The sequence below is a fragment of the Bos taurus genome, chromosome 1, assembly GCF_002263795.3.
Source record: "Bos taurus isolate L1 Dominette 01449 registration number 42190680 breed Hereford chromosome 1, ARS-UCD2.0, whole genome shotgun sequence".
In the NCBI taxonomy this organism is placed as follows: Eukaryota; Metazoa; Chordata; class Mammalia; order Artiodactyla; family Bovidae; genus Bos; species Bos taurus.
In genome coordinates, this window is record NC_037328.1 from 116,861,871 (window position 1) to 116,880,422 (window position 18,552).

The 18,552-nt window shown below is 41.4% G+C and overlaps 2 protein-coding genes across 20 annotated transcripts in view; one reads left to right on the plus strand and one right to left on the minus strand.

Annotated features, from left to right (window-relative positions):
* The window catches only part of P2RY14 (purinergic receptor P2Y14), a 64,724-nt gene extending 46,985 nt beyond the window's left edge, over window positions 1-17,739 (plus strand). For 5 of the 10 annotated variants that reach the window (XM_010801498.4, XM_024992406.2, XM_005201829.5 and 2 more), the window contains 2 exons: window positions 8,884-8,989; window positions 16,179-17,739. In XM_010801498.4, coding sequence (XP_010799800.1) covers window positions 16,205-17,218 — 1,014 coding nt within the window. In that variant the 5' untranslated portion in view covers window positions 8,884-8,989; window positions 16,179-16,204 and the 3' untranslated portion in view covers window positions 17,219-17,739. 10 annotated transcript variants of the gene reach the window in all.
* MED12L (mediator complex subunit 12L) overlaps window positions 1-18,552 on the minus strand; it is a 362,689-nt gene that overhangs the window by 207,004 nt on the left and 137,133 nt on the right. The window lies entirely within an intron of this gene.

Here is an 18,552-nt window from a genome sequence, read left to right on the forward strand (position 1 = left end):
AAACAATATTCTAAACAAAGATTACTTCGGCTTAGAAGAAGCGGGGAGAATGAGAAAAGATGGCCAGGAACAGAGTAAAAAACACCAATTTCAGGGCAGGCAGAGAAGCTCCCAAAGGTGACTGAGAAGAAAAGGTAAGGAAGGTAGAGATGTCTAAGAACTGCTTGCTTCCACCCCATCCCATCTGTTTGTTTTTCATGATACTAATTTATTTAGAGGTTCTGAGCTGGCTCTTTTATAGAATGATCATGCTCTGAATCTGTCCAATTGTTTATCCATGATTAGCTTTTTAACAAGGTATGTTGTATACATCTGAGTTATATTGGGGGGGTGAATATCAAATTATTCCATTTTTGGTAAGTTCAATCATTCAGTGACTGTCAGATATCCCTACTGAAAAGGTATAATTTTTCCTTTGTTATTCTACGTGATCTGAGAGTGATGCTTGTAGACCAGAATATCCTGTTCTCCTAGAAACTTTTGCTGACTTTTAACAAACCTTGAAGATTGTTGCCTGCATCCGTTATTATGCTGAGATTCAAAACTGGTTTCTTTCTATCATTCCTTCTACCTTTTCTAGTTGACATTCTCCTGTGAAGACATTCTCTTGTCTTCATCCTCCCTTTTTTATCTATATTTTTAATAGTACTAGCAACTCTTGAATTTGGTTTGCTTTCAAAAGTGTTTTCATCTATTACCGTTATTCTTATTGACATACAAATTGTTGAATTTAGAAGTGCCACCAAGTCAGCTCTCATGTCCTTTTTTCCCCTCCTTAACATTTCCTTGTTAGTCTGAGTACCTTGCTTTTTGCCGGCAAGGTATCAACTCACTTTTCCCTGTGCCTAATTTGAAATCAGTCATTTCCCCAAGGAGGCTTGGTCCCTTTTAGTGGGCAGTGATACTCAGAAACAAGATAAGCTCACTGATATTGGGGCTCATTCTTTGCCACCTACAGAAGGTTTCTACTTTTGTTATGTGAGGTTGGAAAAGGCTTGAGCAAGTTTATAGCTATGAGGGTGTCACAACTTCAAGAGAACTTCTGCAGGTTTATACCTTGAAAGAAAATAGTCTAAAGACAGACACAGATCTTGAATACAAAAGAGGAAAGCAATAATGTATGGATAAAGATTAGAAGTCAGGGAAGGCTACATTAAAAAAAAAAAACAGTATAGAGAAAATAAAACTGATCCTTGTCCAAGTAGGTCATGAACATGAAATGCAATTCATGGTACAGATGGAAAGGAACACTTCTAATTATCAGATTTTGTACAGTTCAGACAACTACATCTGAGGCAGTGATGAAATGGCAACTAATAGCTCCCACAGGGAATGGCAAGATGTAAGATAGCTCTCTCAAAACATGTAAGACTGATTCAAATTGAAATCCATATGAAAAGTGAAATAATCACTAATGGATTATTGAAAGAGGACATTTACATTCAACAATGGATCCCACTGGGAAGGGCCTAGAACTCAAGAAGAAAAGGTCTTCCATTCCATATGCACTCTGCGCACCATCTTTAAGCTGCATGAAAATGCATCTTTCACATTTAAGTCCTACTTATTTTCAAGTGAATTATAGTTGCTCCATTGTCACTATTGTGTTTAACAAAATACAAATTCATTTAAAGAATTTTCCCAATTCATAACAATACATTTTATTGAATCAAAATTTACTGACTTCCTCTAACAGGCAGGAAGTACTTGAATTTTAGGCTTTAAAGTGTATAAGAATCACTTCTCTGTAGTATTTCTATTCCCACTTAAGAGTCCTGGATATTTATATTCTTTTCCTTTGGATATGTAAGCCTGAATCTTGAACAAACATAAACATAAACATATTCATCTAAGACATGAAAGCAGTTGGTTTCTCAGAATTAAAAATCTGTTCCCCAGCCCCCTAGCAAAGGGGCATGTGTTAAGGCCGCCCTAAGCCCAAAGATCTGAAGATCTGAGTACAGCACGCCTGACTGAGAAACATCATCTCAGTGAAGCAAAAAGAGGTCAGCGATTCATTTCCTTGTCTGGCCCCCAGGGAACAGAAACACAGATTCCAAAACAATGCTGCAGAAGAACAGGCTGCAGGCAGAAGCAGGGGGGCGGCAGGGAGAGGGAGAGTCAGGAATCGTGACATCTCCATTTAATTCCAGAGAAGGAATCAGCCCCCCGAACTCTGGAGATAGGAGTTTCATAGCTTTACATCACTCTCATCAAAGATGCAGGCCTGCGTGGACTGCCAAGTAGGAGCATGCAATGCTTTGGACTTCACCCTTACTCCCTCAGAGTGAAGGGAAACCCTCACTTACTTAGAGTGCCACTTTCCATTACTAGAACCCAGGGACCACAGAATGCACAACCTTCCCCCAGCCACCCCTAGGCAAACACTCCTGGGCCAGACTCCCCGGAGAGGTGCGGAGCACTCGGAAACGGATCTACAGTGTCTCCTAGAGCCCTGCATTGGTGCAGAAAAACCACCTCACATAAATGTGGGGAAGTAGGGCACATGTGGGGCCCAGCCCAGGGGAAGTCCTGGCCCACTGCGAGTCCCAGAGACGTCAGATCCAATTCTGCTGTCAGCTGAGTCACTCACTCTCTGAACCCCCACTGGTCCCTCTGAGTCACACACTGCCAGGCACCAGGTCTTACAGGAATAGAAACCCTATGCAGTAGCAACTACTACCTCTCCTTTTAGATGTAAACACAGAAACCAGGAGGCATTCTGCAAATAGGGCAGATTCTTTACCGTCTGAGCTACCCAGGAAGCCCCAAATAATCGACTACCACAGCTATTAGGAAATTGAGCCATATTTTTAACCAAGGTCCACTGCGTCCATTTAATCATTATGCTCCACTGCCTGCCCATTAGTCCAATAGGACAGTAAAGAAAACCTACTTCACATTCCAAGACCTAAACATATGAATCACGTATTGCTGCCGAGTTACTCAATGCATAAAGTTTAGCATCAATTACAGAGTTGATTACATTCTATTCCTGTATCAAAATGGTAAGAAATATAACTATTATTAAGGGGCTACTTCATGTCTTAAACCATGGGAGCTGCTGGCACCTAGTGGATAGAGTCTGGAGATGCAGCCATCTACAATGCACCAGACCACTCACCCACAGAGAAGTGCAACTCAAAAAAACGTTGACAGTACCAAGGATGAGAAATCCTGGGCAACCCCAAGACTATAGGTGAAAAATTCCCCCAAATCCATCCTGACAAACTAGATGCAGTTACTGACACAGAGGCTAGGGTCGGTGGGGGGGCATTTTCATGGCCCCAGAAGGGCCTGTGCGGCACCTCACCTCTTCCCCCAGCTCCTAATTACCTGCCTGAATCACCCAAAGATGTGAAGACAGACCCAGGTTCGAGGAGATGCCACTCTTGCACATAGCTGCGAGTTTGGCTAAATGTATTTTAAGGAGAGTGGTTGGAATTAAAAGTAAAAACTAAGTCTTCATGTTATCAGTCTACCTGTTATTACATGGAATCAAAGAACAGCTGTTTGTGGCAGAAACTCACAGATGTTTAGTCTTCGTGATTTTGAGAGTCTGTAAACAGGAGGGCCCAGGAAGGAGGCCTGAAGGTGTAAGGACAGAGCTGAGCTTATGCTTTGGTGGAAGAGGAAGTTCTGAGGTGTCTGCAATTCAGCCTATAAAGAAGATGCAGGTGTTTCCAATGTGAGAATGAATTAGCACTGCTCCTCAATTAAAGGTCCGTAAGACCCTGATACTGGGAAAGATTGAAGGCAGGAGGAGATGAGGACAACAGAGGATGAGATGGTTGGATGGCATCACCAATGTGATGGACATGAGTTTGAGTAGGCTCTGGAAGCTGGTGATGGACAGGTAAGCCTGGAGTGCTGCAGTCCATGGGACTGCAGAGAGTCAGACACGACTGAGTGACTGAACTGAACTGACAGTCAAAGCTATGGTTTTTCCAGTAGTCCTGTATAGATCTGAGAGTGGGACCATAAAGAAGACTGAGCACCGAAGAATTGATGCTTCTGAACTGTGGTGATGGAGAAGACTCTTGAGAGTCCCTTGGACAGCACGGAGGTCAAAACAGTCAATCCTAAAGGAAATCAACCCTGAAAACTCATTGAAAGGACTATGCAGAAGCTCCAGTACTTTGGCCACCTGATGCAAACGCTGACTCATTGGAAAAGGTCCTGATGCTGAGAAAGACTGAAGGCAAAAGGAGAAGGCAGCGGCAGAAGATAAGATAGTTGGAAAGCATCACTGATTGATTGATTTGGACGTGAATTTGGGCAAACTCTGGGATACAGTGAAGGACAGGGAAGCCTGGAGTGCTGCAGTCCATGGGGTTGCAAAGAGTTGGACACAACTTAGTGACTGAACAACAAACAACTCAGAGACAACAACATCTGCCCACTTATAAGTGAAAGCATGTTTCTCGCTGGCGTACATTCTGACCGAAGATGAAGTCAATGGGCCATGGTGGCCAGGAGTTTGAGGAATCAAGTTAGACCTCATGCCCATATAGAGAAAACTGGCTGGAAGGGAGAAACAGCAACAACCAAGGTCCTCCTCATGCCCAGGATCCTAGCATCCAAACCACAGCAGCAGACCTGGGTTTCCTCCAGCAACAGGGTCTCCACCAACTGACTACTGTCATTTGTTGTAATCACTAATACATGTGATCTGTTTCTAGTCAGGTGTTCATTTTTAAACTTTCAGAAACTGGCAAATTAAACAGAGGTTCTGTACACAATGGTACCCAGAGGCTCACTGGAGAGACTGCACCCACACCTGGCAGACCTCTTAACCACTAGATCCCACTCTCACACTCACACGTCCACCTCACCTCAAAAAAAAAAAAATACTTGATAAGTGATTCCTAAAAACAATATTCTACAACAATGCTGAAGGGCCTGCAATACGTGTGCACACTCACAGACACACACAAAACATGCCTGCCTGAGTTACCATAGGAGTAGGGAAGACCTCGCTGGGAGATGAACACACAAGTTTTAATACTGTCTGACCATGTATCATCTGCCCAATTCGCCTTTGATGAGTTACTTAACCATTTTCAGCACCAGCTTCCTCATTTGTAAAATGGCGGTAACAGTAACTGATTAACAAGGCTCTATTATGTTACTCAAGAGCTTGGGCAAGCCACAGGACCCCTGCTGTGCTATCATCTCAGGAGTCCTGGTGGATGTGCCTGGTAGCTCTCTCTGCCCCACACATGCTCCCTCCCCTTTGACTGGCTGCTGCTGCTGCTAAGTCGCTTCTCGTGTCCTCGTGTCCGACTCTGTGCGACCCCGTAGACAGCAGCCCACCAGGCTCTGCCGTCCCTGGGATTCTCCAGGCAAGAACACTGGAGTGGGTTGCCATTTCCTTCTCCAATGCATGAAAGAGAAAAGTGAAGGTGAAGTCGCTCAGTCGTGTCCGACTCTTAGCGACCCCATGGACTCCTCTGCCCATGGAATTTTCCAGGCAAGAGTACTGGAGTGGGGTGCCATTGCCTTCTCCATTTGACTGGCTAAACCTAACTAATTTGTCAACCCTCACTGTCACATGACCCAAGAAGACAGCTTTAATACCACCATTCCTGAAGCTGGAAGGTGCTGAGTGGTAGCTCTGCTCCTGTGCCTCCTCCTTCAATCACAGCCCCTTGTTGCACCCAAAAGTACCACTGTGTTCCGTCTCCCCTAGATTGGGAACTTCCTGAGTGTTCCCTGTGGCCAGTGTATCTCCATGCCTGCCTGCCTGCCTGTGCTGTGCTCAGTCATGTCCAACTCTTTGGGATGCCATGGACCCCACCAGGCTCCTCTGTCCATGAGATTTTTCCAGGCAACAATACTACAGTGGGTTGCCATTTCCTTCTCCAAAGAATCTTTCTGACCAGGGATCGAACCCATGAATCTCCTGCACTGGCAGGCAGATTCTTTACCACTGAGCCACCTGGGAAGCCCCACTGTATCTCCAAACTGCCTGGAAACATGCTCTGATGGATTTAGTAAACAAATGAAGGAAAGGAAGATCCAATGTATACAGGAGCCAAAGGCTACAATGTACCTTATGAACAGAGGATTTCAACCTGCGAAAATCAATACCATCAACTATTACAGGGAAGTCAGGAAACAGAATGACAGAGAGAGGGATCATAAATTTAGAAATGAGGTCCCTGGCAGCCTTTGAGAAGTGTGATGAGCACTGGACATTAATGCTCATGAGGATGAAGAAAGATAAGGGAGGTACTCATTCCTTTGGGTACAAAAGAAAGCAAGATACCCACTGGCTGAGCCTAGACAGAGCGCAGGCCAGAGAGAGGACACAGGGAGGGCAGAGAGGGGTTAGACAGCCATAGTCGAAGTCTGAGCAGCAGCCAAGTAGGAAATGGAGTAGGAAATGGCTTTCTGAGTCGCAAGGTGGGCAGGTCAGTTACAGAATAAAAACAGTAACTTCTTTGAAATAAACTGACGAGCCTATAATGACTTCCTTTTGAACAGGTCTATGACCTAGAAGAAAAAGACACTGTTTACCCACTCCTCAGGAGTCACGGTGTTGGGAGAGAGAGGCAAGACCAAGAGTCAGGATGAAGAAATTCTTAAATACTCAACCGACCATAGAATAAGATAGGTCAGAAGACTGATGACCTAATTAATACTACTCAAAAGTATAAAATATTTTTAAAATAAAAGTATGCTGTTGAATATTTAATAACATAAAATATTATAAAATGCAACTACAAGACTGAATAAGTAGCCCATACATAAATCCTCATTCTAGTCATCCCATTACAACTGCTCTGAAAACCATCTAGGATACTACATACTGGCATGACAAGGAGAGAAAAGAAAAAGTCACACATTACAGCAAGGGAGATAAAAACAGCAATGCTAAGAAAACAGCCTAAGAAGTTTGGACATGTGCACAATGATTACACACATCTATACTCTTTTCTACTGTTAGAAGAATCATCTAGAAAACAAGTATTTATCACATATGAAAAGATCTTGAGGCACCTGGAATGAAAGCTTTTGATGTTTGAACTCTACGAGGAATTTTGAGCCTGTCACTTGCTAAAAACAGAACAAAGAACAGGGAGGAAAATGCTCATCACAGGTGTGCTGTGCCAAGTCGCTCAGTCGTGTCCGACTCTTTGCGACCCCGAAAAGGAGGGACTGTAGCCCAGCCAGGCTCCTCTGTCCATGGAATTCTCCAGGCAAGAATACTGGAGTAGGTTGCCGTGCCCTCCTCCAGGGGATCTTCCCAACCCAGGGATTGAACCCAGGTCTCCTGCATTGCAGGCGGATTCTCTACCAGCTGAACTAACAATGTCACTTGCTAAGAAGAGAACAAAGAACAGAGAGGAAAATACTCATCATAGGTGGGTAGTGATAAAAGAGTGATTTGAAAGCAATTCATTTTCCATATACATTTTCCCCTAATTATGAACTATTCCAAGTACACAAAAGTACATAAACGAATGCTGGTAACACCAATATACCTAATTGCCCAGTATTAATTCACAGTAATGTTTACGCATAATTCACAGTAATGCTAGGCACAGTAATGTTTAGTTGTTTTAGAATTTAAGAGATGAACGACCACAAATACAGCTAAAGTCCAACCACCCTACGCCCCACTTCCTTCTGCAAGAGTAAGCACTGTTCTGAAGTTAGACAGTATCACTCCTGCCCAGAACAAGCTCGGTATCACCCTGGATCAAATAAAATATTTCACCACAGAGAACTACATCTCCTTGTTTCTAAAGAAAACCTCATGACCTTTTAGGACTATCCTAGGTAAATATAAGATGTTCTTTATCACTGGCTCTCCATAAAATATCTATTTTTATTTCCAGACCAGAAAGATGAGATTATGATGATGAAATCTGTAACAAGTAAACTCTCTAAGAAAAATTCTAGATTTCAGGCTCCCTTTAACATTATTTTTCCTACCTGAAGTCCCAACTACAGCAAAGGAAAGTTGTTTTTTTAAACCCTCCTCATCAAATATTTATTAAAGTTTCCTGTGTACAAAGTCAAAAACTTGCTACTCAAAGAGAACTCCTTGCCTTACCAACATCAACATTATACCCAACTTCAGACTTATGGTATATGAGTCTTCATGTTAGCTGGAGCCCCAGAAAATCTGTACGCACATTAAAGTCTGAGAAGGGCTAGCTTAAAGAATTCAGAAAGGTGCCAACCCAGACCAAGGCAGAACTGAACCAATCACATTCTGCGAAACCTATCCTCTTCCTATCAAACAATAAAGCTTTCAGCTGTTATTTCGGTAAAGTCCGTGTATACCTAGACCACTGGTTATCAAGCAGGGGCAACCTGGCCCCCTAGAGGACATTTTGGTCACAGCTAGGACGATAAAGCTATTGGCACCTACTAACTAGAACGCAAGGATGTTGATGTTCAACACCCTACAATGCTGAGGACAACGCTCACAACAAATCGTCAACTCCAGAATGTCAGTGGTACAAAGGTTTTAAAAACAAAAAACAGGAAACAAAAGAAAGCCTGCTGATGATTTCCTGGCTAAAAGGCTCAACTGTTTGTTAACTTCAGTAATTTATATGATCTGTTTTGAGCACCTAAATCCATAAAGGGGGAAAAAATAATAAACCAGTAACTAAAAACACTTCTTATTCAATTCTCAAGTAGAGTTTACAAGGTTCTCACCAGAGTTTACATCAAATCTATAATGGTCAATAGCGACAACCAACAAGAAGTTTGGTAAAACAACAAAAGCATATATTGAAAAATTTCAAGTTATACAAGCCGTATTTAAAGACTAAGTACCCTGCTACCACACATACATCTTCAATAAAACATTCTGGCGTGTATTTAACATAATTACATCTTCATTTTTCTACTACAATACAGGATCACTCGTGAAGAAACACCTTGGCCACTTCAAGATGACAAGCGCTCACTGGGCTAAATTACTTCATTGAAAGGAAACCTCATATTGGACAAAATTTTTTAAAAGGTAATTGAAGAAATACTTGAGCACTGTCAAGAACTTTGTTAATTTCATCAAAATATTATGATGGAATAATTTCTCTTCTTCAGAAAAAGTAGAATTATAGCACACAATTAAAACACTGGAAGGTGGTCCGTTTTAGGAGAAAATTGGTTCACTGCATGTAATTACACAGAAAATGAGTAATGAACTCAACACACTTTTATTATGGTGAATGTGTTTCTGGAGTGAGCATCGCCTTCTTTGGTCCTGGATCAACTAAATTCTGCCCAAAGAGAGAGCCCTGAGGTTACATGAAATACTCCACAACCCAAAAATATGACTGCTGCACAATCCAGAGACCTAACATTTCACTAGGAACAAGTGTACTCACTATCTAGATTAAAAGTAAACTTTGCCAAAAAAGAAGGAAAGAAAAAAAAATTAAACTTTGCCATGGATGTTCTACTTGTACAAAAAAAGATGAAAGAAATTCATAGGCTCCTACTATACATTAACAGCTGTCTTTTGGTCCCATAAATTCCATTTTACCATTATATGACCAAAGATCCAAAGTGACAGTTTATATAGACCAAAATGTTTCACATCATTTCATTCTCCTTTACCTGGATTTGTGGAATGAGGAAGATTTCCACCTAACAAAAGCTAATGCCTTATATTTTTTTAAATTGAAGTCTAGTTAATTTATGGGCTTCTCTGGTGGCTCAGCAATAAAGAATCCACCTGTGGATTCTTTGATGCAAGAGATGCAGATTTGATCCCTGGGTCTGGAAAACCCGCTGCAGAAAGAAATGGCAACCTACTCCAGGATTCTTATCTGGGAAATCCCATGGACAAAGGAGGGTGGTGGGCTATTAGCTTGTGGGATCGCAAAGAGTTGGACACGACTTAGTAACTAAACAACAAAGCTGATTTAAATGTTCCGTTAATTACTGCTGTACAGCAAATATAAATGGATATGTGTGTGTGTGTGTGTGTGTATACACACATTCTTTTCATATATATATTCTTTTCCATTATGGCTTATCTTAAAATCCTTCTTAAATGAAGTCTCAAAAATTCAGGAAGTTTTGTTTATGTCCTCTGAAGCCTTAAGGTGAACATAATGACCACTTTCATTATAGAAATTCAGAGATAATCTCAGAAGTAACTTCCATGGGCAGGACTGGCTACACTTCCACAAACTGGCTCTCCAGAATGCCCCTTATTTCAGTAGATCATCATCCAGAGGTGCTTGTCCTTTTTCCTTCTCCCCCTTTGCCTGTCTCTCATCTTTAATGCGCTGGGACAAGCTGCTTAGAAACAGTAAATCAGCTCAGAGCCTGGGGCAGGGAAGGGAGTGTTGTTGGGCCACACCGAGACCTTCTTTCTTTCTGATTTATTTGGTTATTTATTTTTTATGTTATAGTATAAAATCAACATCCATATGTGAGTATCTCCTCCATCTGTGACAGGGTTTGAAGTTTGAGTAGGTCTCTTTATCAGGATACTAAATCACCTCTATACTTAAGGAGAGGAGACAGGACAGAAGGTACAAGGTCAAAGTAACACCTGTCTCTATTATCATTGTGTCCTATTATTCATCTCACATGTATTCCTGCCTTTTGATCTCCATGTCTAACTGGCCTCACCTGCTGTAGATACCTTAAGATAGTTTTTTCCACACATCTCTTGATCCATCACTGCAGAGAAGGCTGCCACACCCTGAGACACCAAGACCAAGTATGGCAAATTATGTACCGGGCGGTCACATCGCCCTGCCATCAACACTACTGTTCAAGAAACACAGACTCAAAAGCATGAAAATTACTGCTAACACTGTCTCGGATTTAGCTATAGCTCATGACCCATGTAAACTGTCCCTAAATTTGCCTCTGCTGTATCCAGACAGCAACCCAGGCAGCAGTAATACTCTCTTCTCCCAGTCAACACATCTAATATGTAAAGATTCTGATCTGCCATTACTTCAAAACAGGTCAAAATATCAAGAAGATGGCATTTGGAGAAAAAGATCCAAGCAACAATCGAATATTCATTTCAGAAGGCACTCCTGCTCTAGAAGTTTGCCTGGGTCAGCTAGCCCCTTCCACCAATCTCAAATGAGGAAGGGAGAGGGAAGTGAAATGCACTGCAAGGCACATATGCTCAATTTTTGACACTGAGGAAACAGAGAACGTAGCTCTCGACCCTTGAGATCAAGGTTGTTGTTGTTGTTTAGTCGCTCAGTAGTGTCCAACCCTTTGCAACCCCATGGACTGCAGCCCACCAGGCTCCTCTGTCCATGGGAATCTCCAGGCAAGAATACAGGAGTGGGTGGCCATTTCCTTCTCCATAGGAATCTTCCAATCCAGCGATCAAACCCACATCTCCTGCATTGGCAGGCAGATTCTTTACCGCTAAGCCACCAAGGAAGACCTGGCATTGGGGTACACACAGACATACTGTATTTCAAATGGACTAAGTCACGAGACTCTGTGGAAAATGTCTTTATACACATTCCTAGAAGGAAAGGAAATAAACGGTGGCTCTTACTAAATCATTTCTGAGAAATTTTTCACTATTACTCTGTATCAGTTCAGTTCAGTCACTCGGTCGTGTCCAACTCTTTGTGACTCCATAACCGTAGCATACCAGGCCCCCCTGTCCATCACCAACTCCGGAGCTTACCCAAACTCATGTCCATCGAGTCGGTGATGCCATCTAATCATCTCATCCTCTGTCGTCCCGTTCTCTTCCTGCCTTCAATTTTTCCTAACAACAGGGTCTTTTCCAATGAGTCAGCTCTTCATATCAGGTGGCAAAAACATTGGCGTTTCAGCTTCAACATCAGTCCTTCCAATGAACACCCAGGACTGATCTCCTTTAGAATAGACTGGTTGGATCTCCTTGCAGTCCAAGGGACTCTCAAGAGTCTTCTCCAACACCACAGTTCAAAAGCATCAATTCTTCGGCGCTCAGCTTTCTTTATAGTCCAACTCTCACATCCATACATGACTACTGGAAAAATCATAGCCTTGACTAGACAGACCTTTGTTGGCAAAGTAATGTCTCTGCTTTTTAACATGTTGTCTAGGTTGGTCATAACTTTCCTTCCAAGGAGTAAGCATCTTTTAATTTCATGGCTGCAATCACCATCTGCAGTGATTTTGGAGCGCAAAAAAAAAACAGCGTCAGCCACTGTTTCCACTGTCTCCCCATCTATTTGCCATGAAGTGATGGGACCAGATGCCGTAATCTTAGTTTTCTGAATGTTGAGCTTTAAGCTAACTTTTTCACTCTCCTCTTTCACTTTCATCAAGAGGCTCTTTAGTTCTTCTTCACTTTCTGCCATTAGGGTGGTGTCATCTGCATATGTGAGGTTATTGATAATTTCTCCCAGCAATCTTGATCCCAGCTTGTGCTTCATCCAGCCCAGCATTTCTCATGATGTACTCTGTATAGCAGTTAAATAAGCAGGGTGACAATATACAGTCTTGACATACTCCTTTTCCTATTTGGAACCAGTCTGTTGTTCCATGTCCAGTTCTAACTGTTGCTTCCTGACCTGCATACAGGTTTCTCAAGAGGCAGGTCAGGTGGTCTAGTATTCCCAACTCTTTCAGAATTTTCCCAGTTTATTGTGATCCACACAGTCAAAGGCTTTGGCATACTCAATAAAGCAGAAATAGATGTTTTTCTGGAACTCTCTTGCTTTTTCCATGATCCAGCAGATGTTGGCAAGTTGATCTCTGGTCCCTCTGCCTTTTCTAAAACCAGCTTGAACATCTGGAAGTTCAAGGTTCACGTATTGCTGAAGCCTGGCTTGGAGAATTTTGAGCATTACTCTACTAGTGTGTGAGATGAGTGCAATTGTGCGGTAGTCTGAGCATTCTTTGGCATTTCCTTTCTTTGGGATTGGAATGAAAACTGATTTTGCCAGTCCTGAGGCCGCTGCTGAGTTTTCCAAATTTGCTGGCACACTGAGTGCAGCACTTTCACAGCATCATCTTTTAGGACTTGAAATAGCTCAATTGGAATTCCATCACCTCAACTAGCTTTGTTCATAGTGATACTTTCTAAGGCCCACTTGACATCACATTCCAGGATATCTGGCTCTAGGTGAGAGATCACACCATTGTGATTATCTGGGTCGTGAAGATCTTTTTTGAATAGTTCTCTGTATTCTTGCCACCTCTTCTTAATATCTTCTGTTTCTGTTAGGTCCATACCATTTCTGTCCTTTATTGAGCCCATCTTTGCATGAAATGTTCCCTTGGTATCTCTAATTATCTTCAAGAGATCTCTAGTCTTTCCTATTCTATTGTTTTCCTCTATATATTGGCTTCTATAATTATTCTATAAAGAAAAAGTTGGCACTCATTAAATAATTTCTGGAAATTCTTCAGCATGTAAATACATATTAAATATTTAATATTTCTCTCTACAATGTACTAGGGCTTCCCTGGTAGCTCAGCTGGTAAAGAATCTGCTTGGAATATAGGAACCCCAGTTTGATTCCTGGGTAGGGAAGATCATAGGGAAGATCCCCTGGAGAAGGGACAGGCTACCCACTCCAGTATTTTTGCCTGGAGAATTCCCATGGACAGAGGAGCTTGGCAGGCTGCAGTCCATGGGGTCACAAAGAGTTGGACATGACTGACCAATTAAGCACGAGATCTGCTTTTTAAAAAATTGTATATTTTAAACTGCAATGAATCCAACAATTAGTGAATACACAACATGACCCCCACAGCACACTGACTGAGGGGCAGTGTCCCCAGCACTGCGACCCCTGGGGGCAGTCTCTTAAGCTCTGTCAAACTGCTCTTAGACTAAGTTGCATCTTAGTTTCAGTGGACAATACCAATTATTTCCTAGATACAGACTCTGCTACAGTAAGCAGTTTACAATAGGAAACATAGACCCTTCACTTACCATCTAAATATAAAACAGGCCATAGAAGACTACAAAGAAGCAGGTCAACTACAAATCCATTATGATCAGATCCAAGTGAACAGGGCATTAGATTTCCCTCCAAAGGAAGTCCAAGGACTGGCAAAATCAAATGGCTAGAAATATTTCTAGTTTTGTCATATGCTCATAGGAAGAGTACACAGAAGCAAGATATTCTTTTGTGAGAAGCAGCACACAAAGCTTGCAAGTATGATTTTTATTTGCAATATGACTGAATTTCATATTCTACATTTCCAAATTTCATCTTCTCACACTTGCTTAAATTTACTGACCTAACCCTTCACTCACTTTGCAAGCACCATACGTGGCACCAAAAAAATAAAGATGAACAAGATACATTCTGTATCCTCAAGGAACCCAGTGTCCTCCACAATCTTTCTTTCCCATGATCCCTGACTAGATGTAAATTTCTTAAGAGGGATTCATGTCTTGTATTCCAAGACTGTATATTCATTTATTTCACAAATATTTTAAATATCTAATGTCCTAAATGTAATGCTAGGAATACAATGGTTAAAAAAAAAAAAGAAAAAGACATGATCCCTTTTACCCTGAAGAAGCTTATAGTAGTAGAAGAAACAAAAAGCAAACACCTACAGAGACAAGTGCTGTGATAGAAGAAAGACACAGAACTATGAGCTCACACACAAGGGGCCTCACACTCAATCCACCCCAACCAAGGCTCATGGTGGCAAAGTGTCCTCAAGAAAGTCACAGCTTTCTTTAGCAAAGGATGATGAGAAGTTAGCCAACCAGGAAGGTAGTGGAAGAGTCTTCCACACAAAGGAAAGTTTGTGCAAAGATTCAAGGTGAGAGAAATCATGGAGCCTACAAGGTAGGAGGATTCAGAACAGCAGGAGCCTGTTGCTGGAGGTAGAATTAGCCGGATCAGACCAAGAAGGGGACTTCTGGTAGCTCAGGGTTTAAGAGTTAAAGAACTTTATCCTGAGGACAAGAATGAAGGGTTAAACAGGATGTTGCCATTACAGATAAGATGGGCAGCAGACATTTTCTTTGATACATCAAACAACCTTTCAAAAAACTCCTCACTCCTCATCTTCCTTGTGCCATAAATCATTATGTCCAACATCTGTGAAGACTACACAAGATTCCCTAACAAAAGAAGGTTCTGGGTAACACCCAGGACAGTGTTGCTCAATGAAAGTATGATGAGAGCTATATATGTAATTTTAAATTTTCTAGTAGCCTTATTCTTTAATATAAGTAAAATTAAGTGAAATTATGATTAATAATATATTTTATTGAAAGGTGTATTTCTAAAATATTATCTCAACATGTAATAAATATTAAAAATACTGAGATATTTTACATAATTTTCTCATACTAAGTCTGCAAAATTCATTGTGCATTTTACATCATATTTCAATCTGGATTGGCCCCATTTCGAGTCCTCTATAGCCACGCATGGCTAGTGTCTACCATATTGGACAATACAGACTAGAATGTACTTTGGGGAACATTTCTCAGAATGTTTAAGGTACTTCCATCATTTTTGTGTTTACTAATTTATAAAAGTATTTCAAATCAGCTTCTAAATGGGAAAAGACACAGAATATCTCAATTTTGAAAGGTACCCATAATCCCATACCAAAAATACAATTACATGTGGCCGTGTATGCTTGTAAGACATGGTCCTACGTCTAAAATATACATAGGGTGGGCTTTCTCAAAAGTAGGGTCTGTAACAACAGCTCTTAAACCTACTATGAAACAGATGCTGTTTTTATAGCTTTATTACCTCAGAGGCTACATTTAAATCAGTACTCCCAGAACTCTGGAGTTTTACAGGAAGCGCTATCATTTCAGGGAAATGCTGGTCTCCATGATTACCTCAGTTCTCAGGCTCTCCTGCTGCTTCCCTAATGTTCCTTTCCTGTTACCTATCTACTCGATTCTTCCCTTTTCTAAAGGAAGGAAGAGAAGGTGAAAGGGAGGAAGGGACAGGTACCTAATGAATACAGCACAAACTTAGCCTCCAGAATTTGCTGGGCTTGTTTATATCTTGCTGGGGTTTATTACATCCTATCCTTGCCTGGAAAATCTCATGGACAGAGGAGCCTGGTGGGCCACAGTCCATGGGGTCGCAAAGAGTTGGGCACACTGAGCGACTAACACTTACTTACTTACTTGGTTATATCTATTGCCCTCTGCTTTTATTTCTCAGCAAACAACTCAGAGGTCGTGAGTGCCCTCTAAGTGACTCTTTCACATCTCCTTGCAGGCCACACCTTCAGAAGTTACCAGACCATGAATGCCACCAGCGTCCCACCTGCGGAGGGGTCCTGCCCCTCCAACGCCCTCATCACCAAGCAGATCATCCCCATGCTGTACTTCGTGGTCTTTGTGGCCGGCATCCTGCTCAATGGCATGTCAGGGTGGGTGTTCTTCTACGTGCCCAGCTCCAAGAGTTTCATCGTCTATCTCAAGAATATTGTCATTGCCGACTTCCTGATGAGCCTGACTTTTCCTTTCAAGATCCTGGGGGACTTGGGCCTGGGCCTCTGGCAGGTCAAAGTCTTTGTGTGCAGGGTCTCGGCCGTGCTCTTCTACATCAACATGTACGTCAGCATCGTGTTCTTCGGGCTCATTGGCTTTGACAGATATTACAAAATCGTGAAGCCTCTCTTGACTTCTTTCATCCAGTCCATAAGCTACAGCAAACTCCTGTCGGTGCTGGTGTGGAGCCTCACACTGCTCATCGCCCTTCCCAACATGATCCTGACCAATCGGAATGTCACAGAGGCCACACGCGTGAAATGTATGGACCTGAAGAGTGACCTGGGCCTCAAGTGGCACAAAGCCTCCAGCTACATCTTTGTGGGCATCTTCTGGATTGTGTTTCTTTCCTTAATCATCTTCTACACTGCTATCACAAAGAAGATCTTTAAGTCCCACTTCAAGTCCAGAAAGAATTCTGTATCAGTCAAGAAGAAATCTAGCCGTAATATATTCAGCATTATGTTCGTGTTTTTTATCTGCTTTGTACCTTACCACATTGCCAGAATCCCCTACACACAGAGCCAAACAGAAGCTCATTACAGCTGCCAGTCAAAACAAATCCTGTTCTATGTGAAAGAATTCTCTCTGCTACTGTCAGCTGCAAACGTATGCCTGGACCCCATTATTTATTTCTTTCTATGCCAGCCATTTAGAGAGGTCTTGTGTAAGAAATTGCATATCCAATTAAAAACTCAGCATGACTCAGAAACTTCCAAAATCAAAAGGGAAAATATAATACAAGAAAGCACAGATACTCTGTGAATTCCCACCTCCTTTCAAATAAAGTTCATGCATGCATACTGTAATCTTCAATTCTATAACAAAACAAAATGAATACACGTGTCCACAATAGTATCATCTCTAGGCATTACTATTCTTAGTGGAATAATAAAGGTAACAGGTAAGTTTCCATGCATATTTTGTAACATCAAAGAAAAAATAATACATTATTTAATCTTATCCCATCAAAATAGAAGGTTTAAAAGTATAATCATAAGTATAGAACAGTCTTATGGACTCTGTGGGAGAGGGTGGGAAGATTTGGGAGAATGGCATTGAAACATGTGAAATGTCATGTATGAAACGAGATGCCAGTCCAGGTTCAGTGCACGATGCTGGATGCTTGGGGCTGGTGCGCTGGGAAGGCCCAGGGGGATGGTATGGGGAGGTTGGGAGGGAGGAGGGTTCAGGATGGGGAGCATGTGTATATCTGAAATTAAAAAAAAAAAAAAAAAAAACAAGAACTGAATAAAGACATTTTTAAATGAAAAAAAAAAAAAAAAGTATAATCAGTAGTCTGGTCAGTTCATACAGAACTTTAAACAGCAAATACATAGGAAGCAATAAAGACAATTCACAGGTGTGTCTTCTAAAAACAAGAATTAATTTATACAATTTTTTTCAACAAGGTCATTAAAGACCAACGTAAAAGCAGGCAGAGTTGATATGGACTTATAGGCCAGTTTGTAGTGAAAAAGTCAAGTTTTCTCTGATTTGAAGAACCTGGGTAAGCAGACACTGAGAAAATTACTTAAGAAATCCCCAACTGATTTATTTCATCACATTTCAAAGGCAAGCAGATGTAAATTCTGTACACTGCAGCAAAAAGTGTAATTTTTCTCTGATAGCATTTTGAGGATAAGGTAACTTTTAAATTCTTTATATGAAGATTAGCTAAGCCACTTAATGAGCCCGGGGTTCTGGTCTTAGAATATGTTTAAGTGAACTCTACAGAGACAATCTAGGTAGTGTCATGGGTTGCGAGCAACTTCCTCTGCTCAATGGTATGGAAAAAATATATATAAAGGCTGACTGGGGGAAAGGCATATGCACACAAATACCCCCCAGGCTGGCAACATACATTATTCTCTAAGAGTAGAAAGAAAGAGTTTTCGTAGAGAGCAACTGGACTTTATAAAAAAGAAAATCTAAAATTTATGAGTGATAAATTACACATGAAATGAAAATTAACATATCACATTTTATGAAAAACAAATTTCATATGTGCAGATATAGGATATGGCTGCTGGCTTTGTGAGTTATCAAAGCTAAATTCTTTCCTTGCTATTAACTTGACTGAAGATATTTAGCCCAAC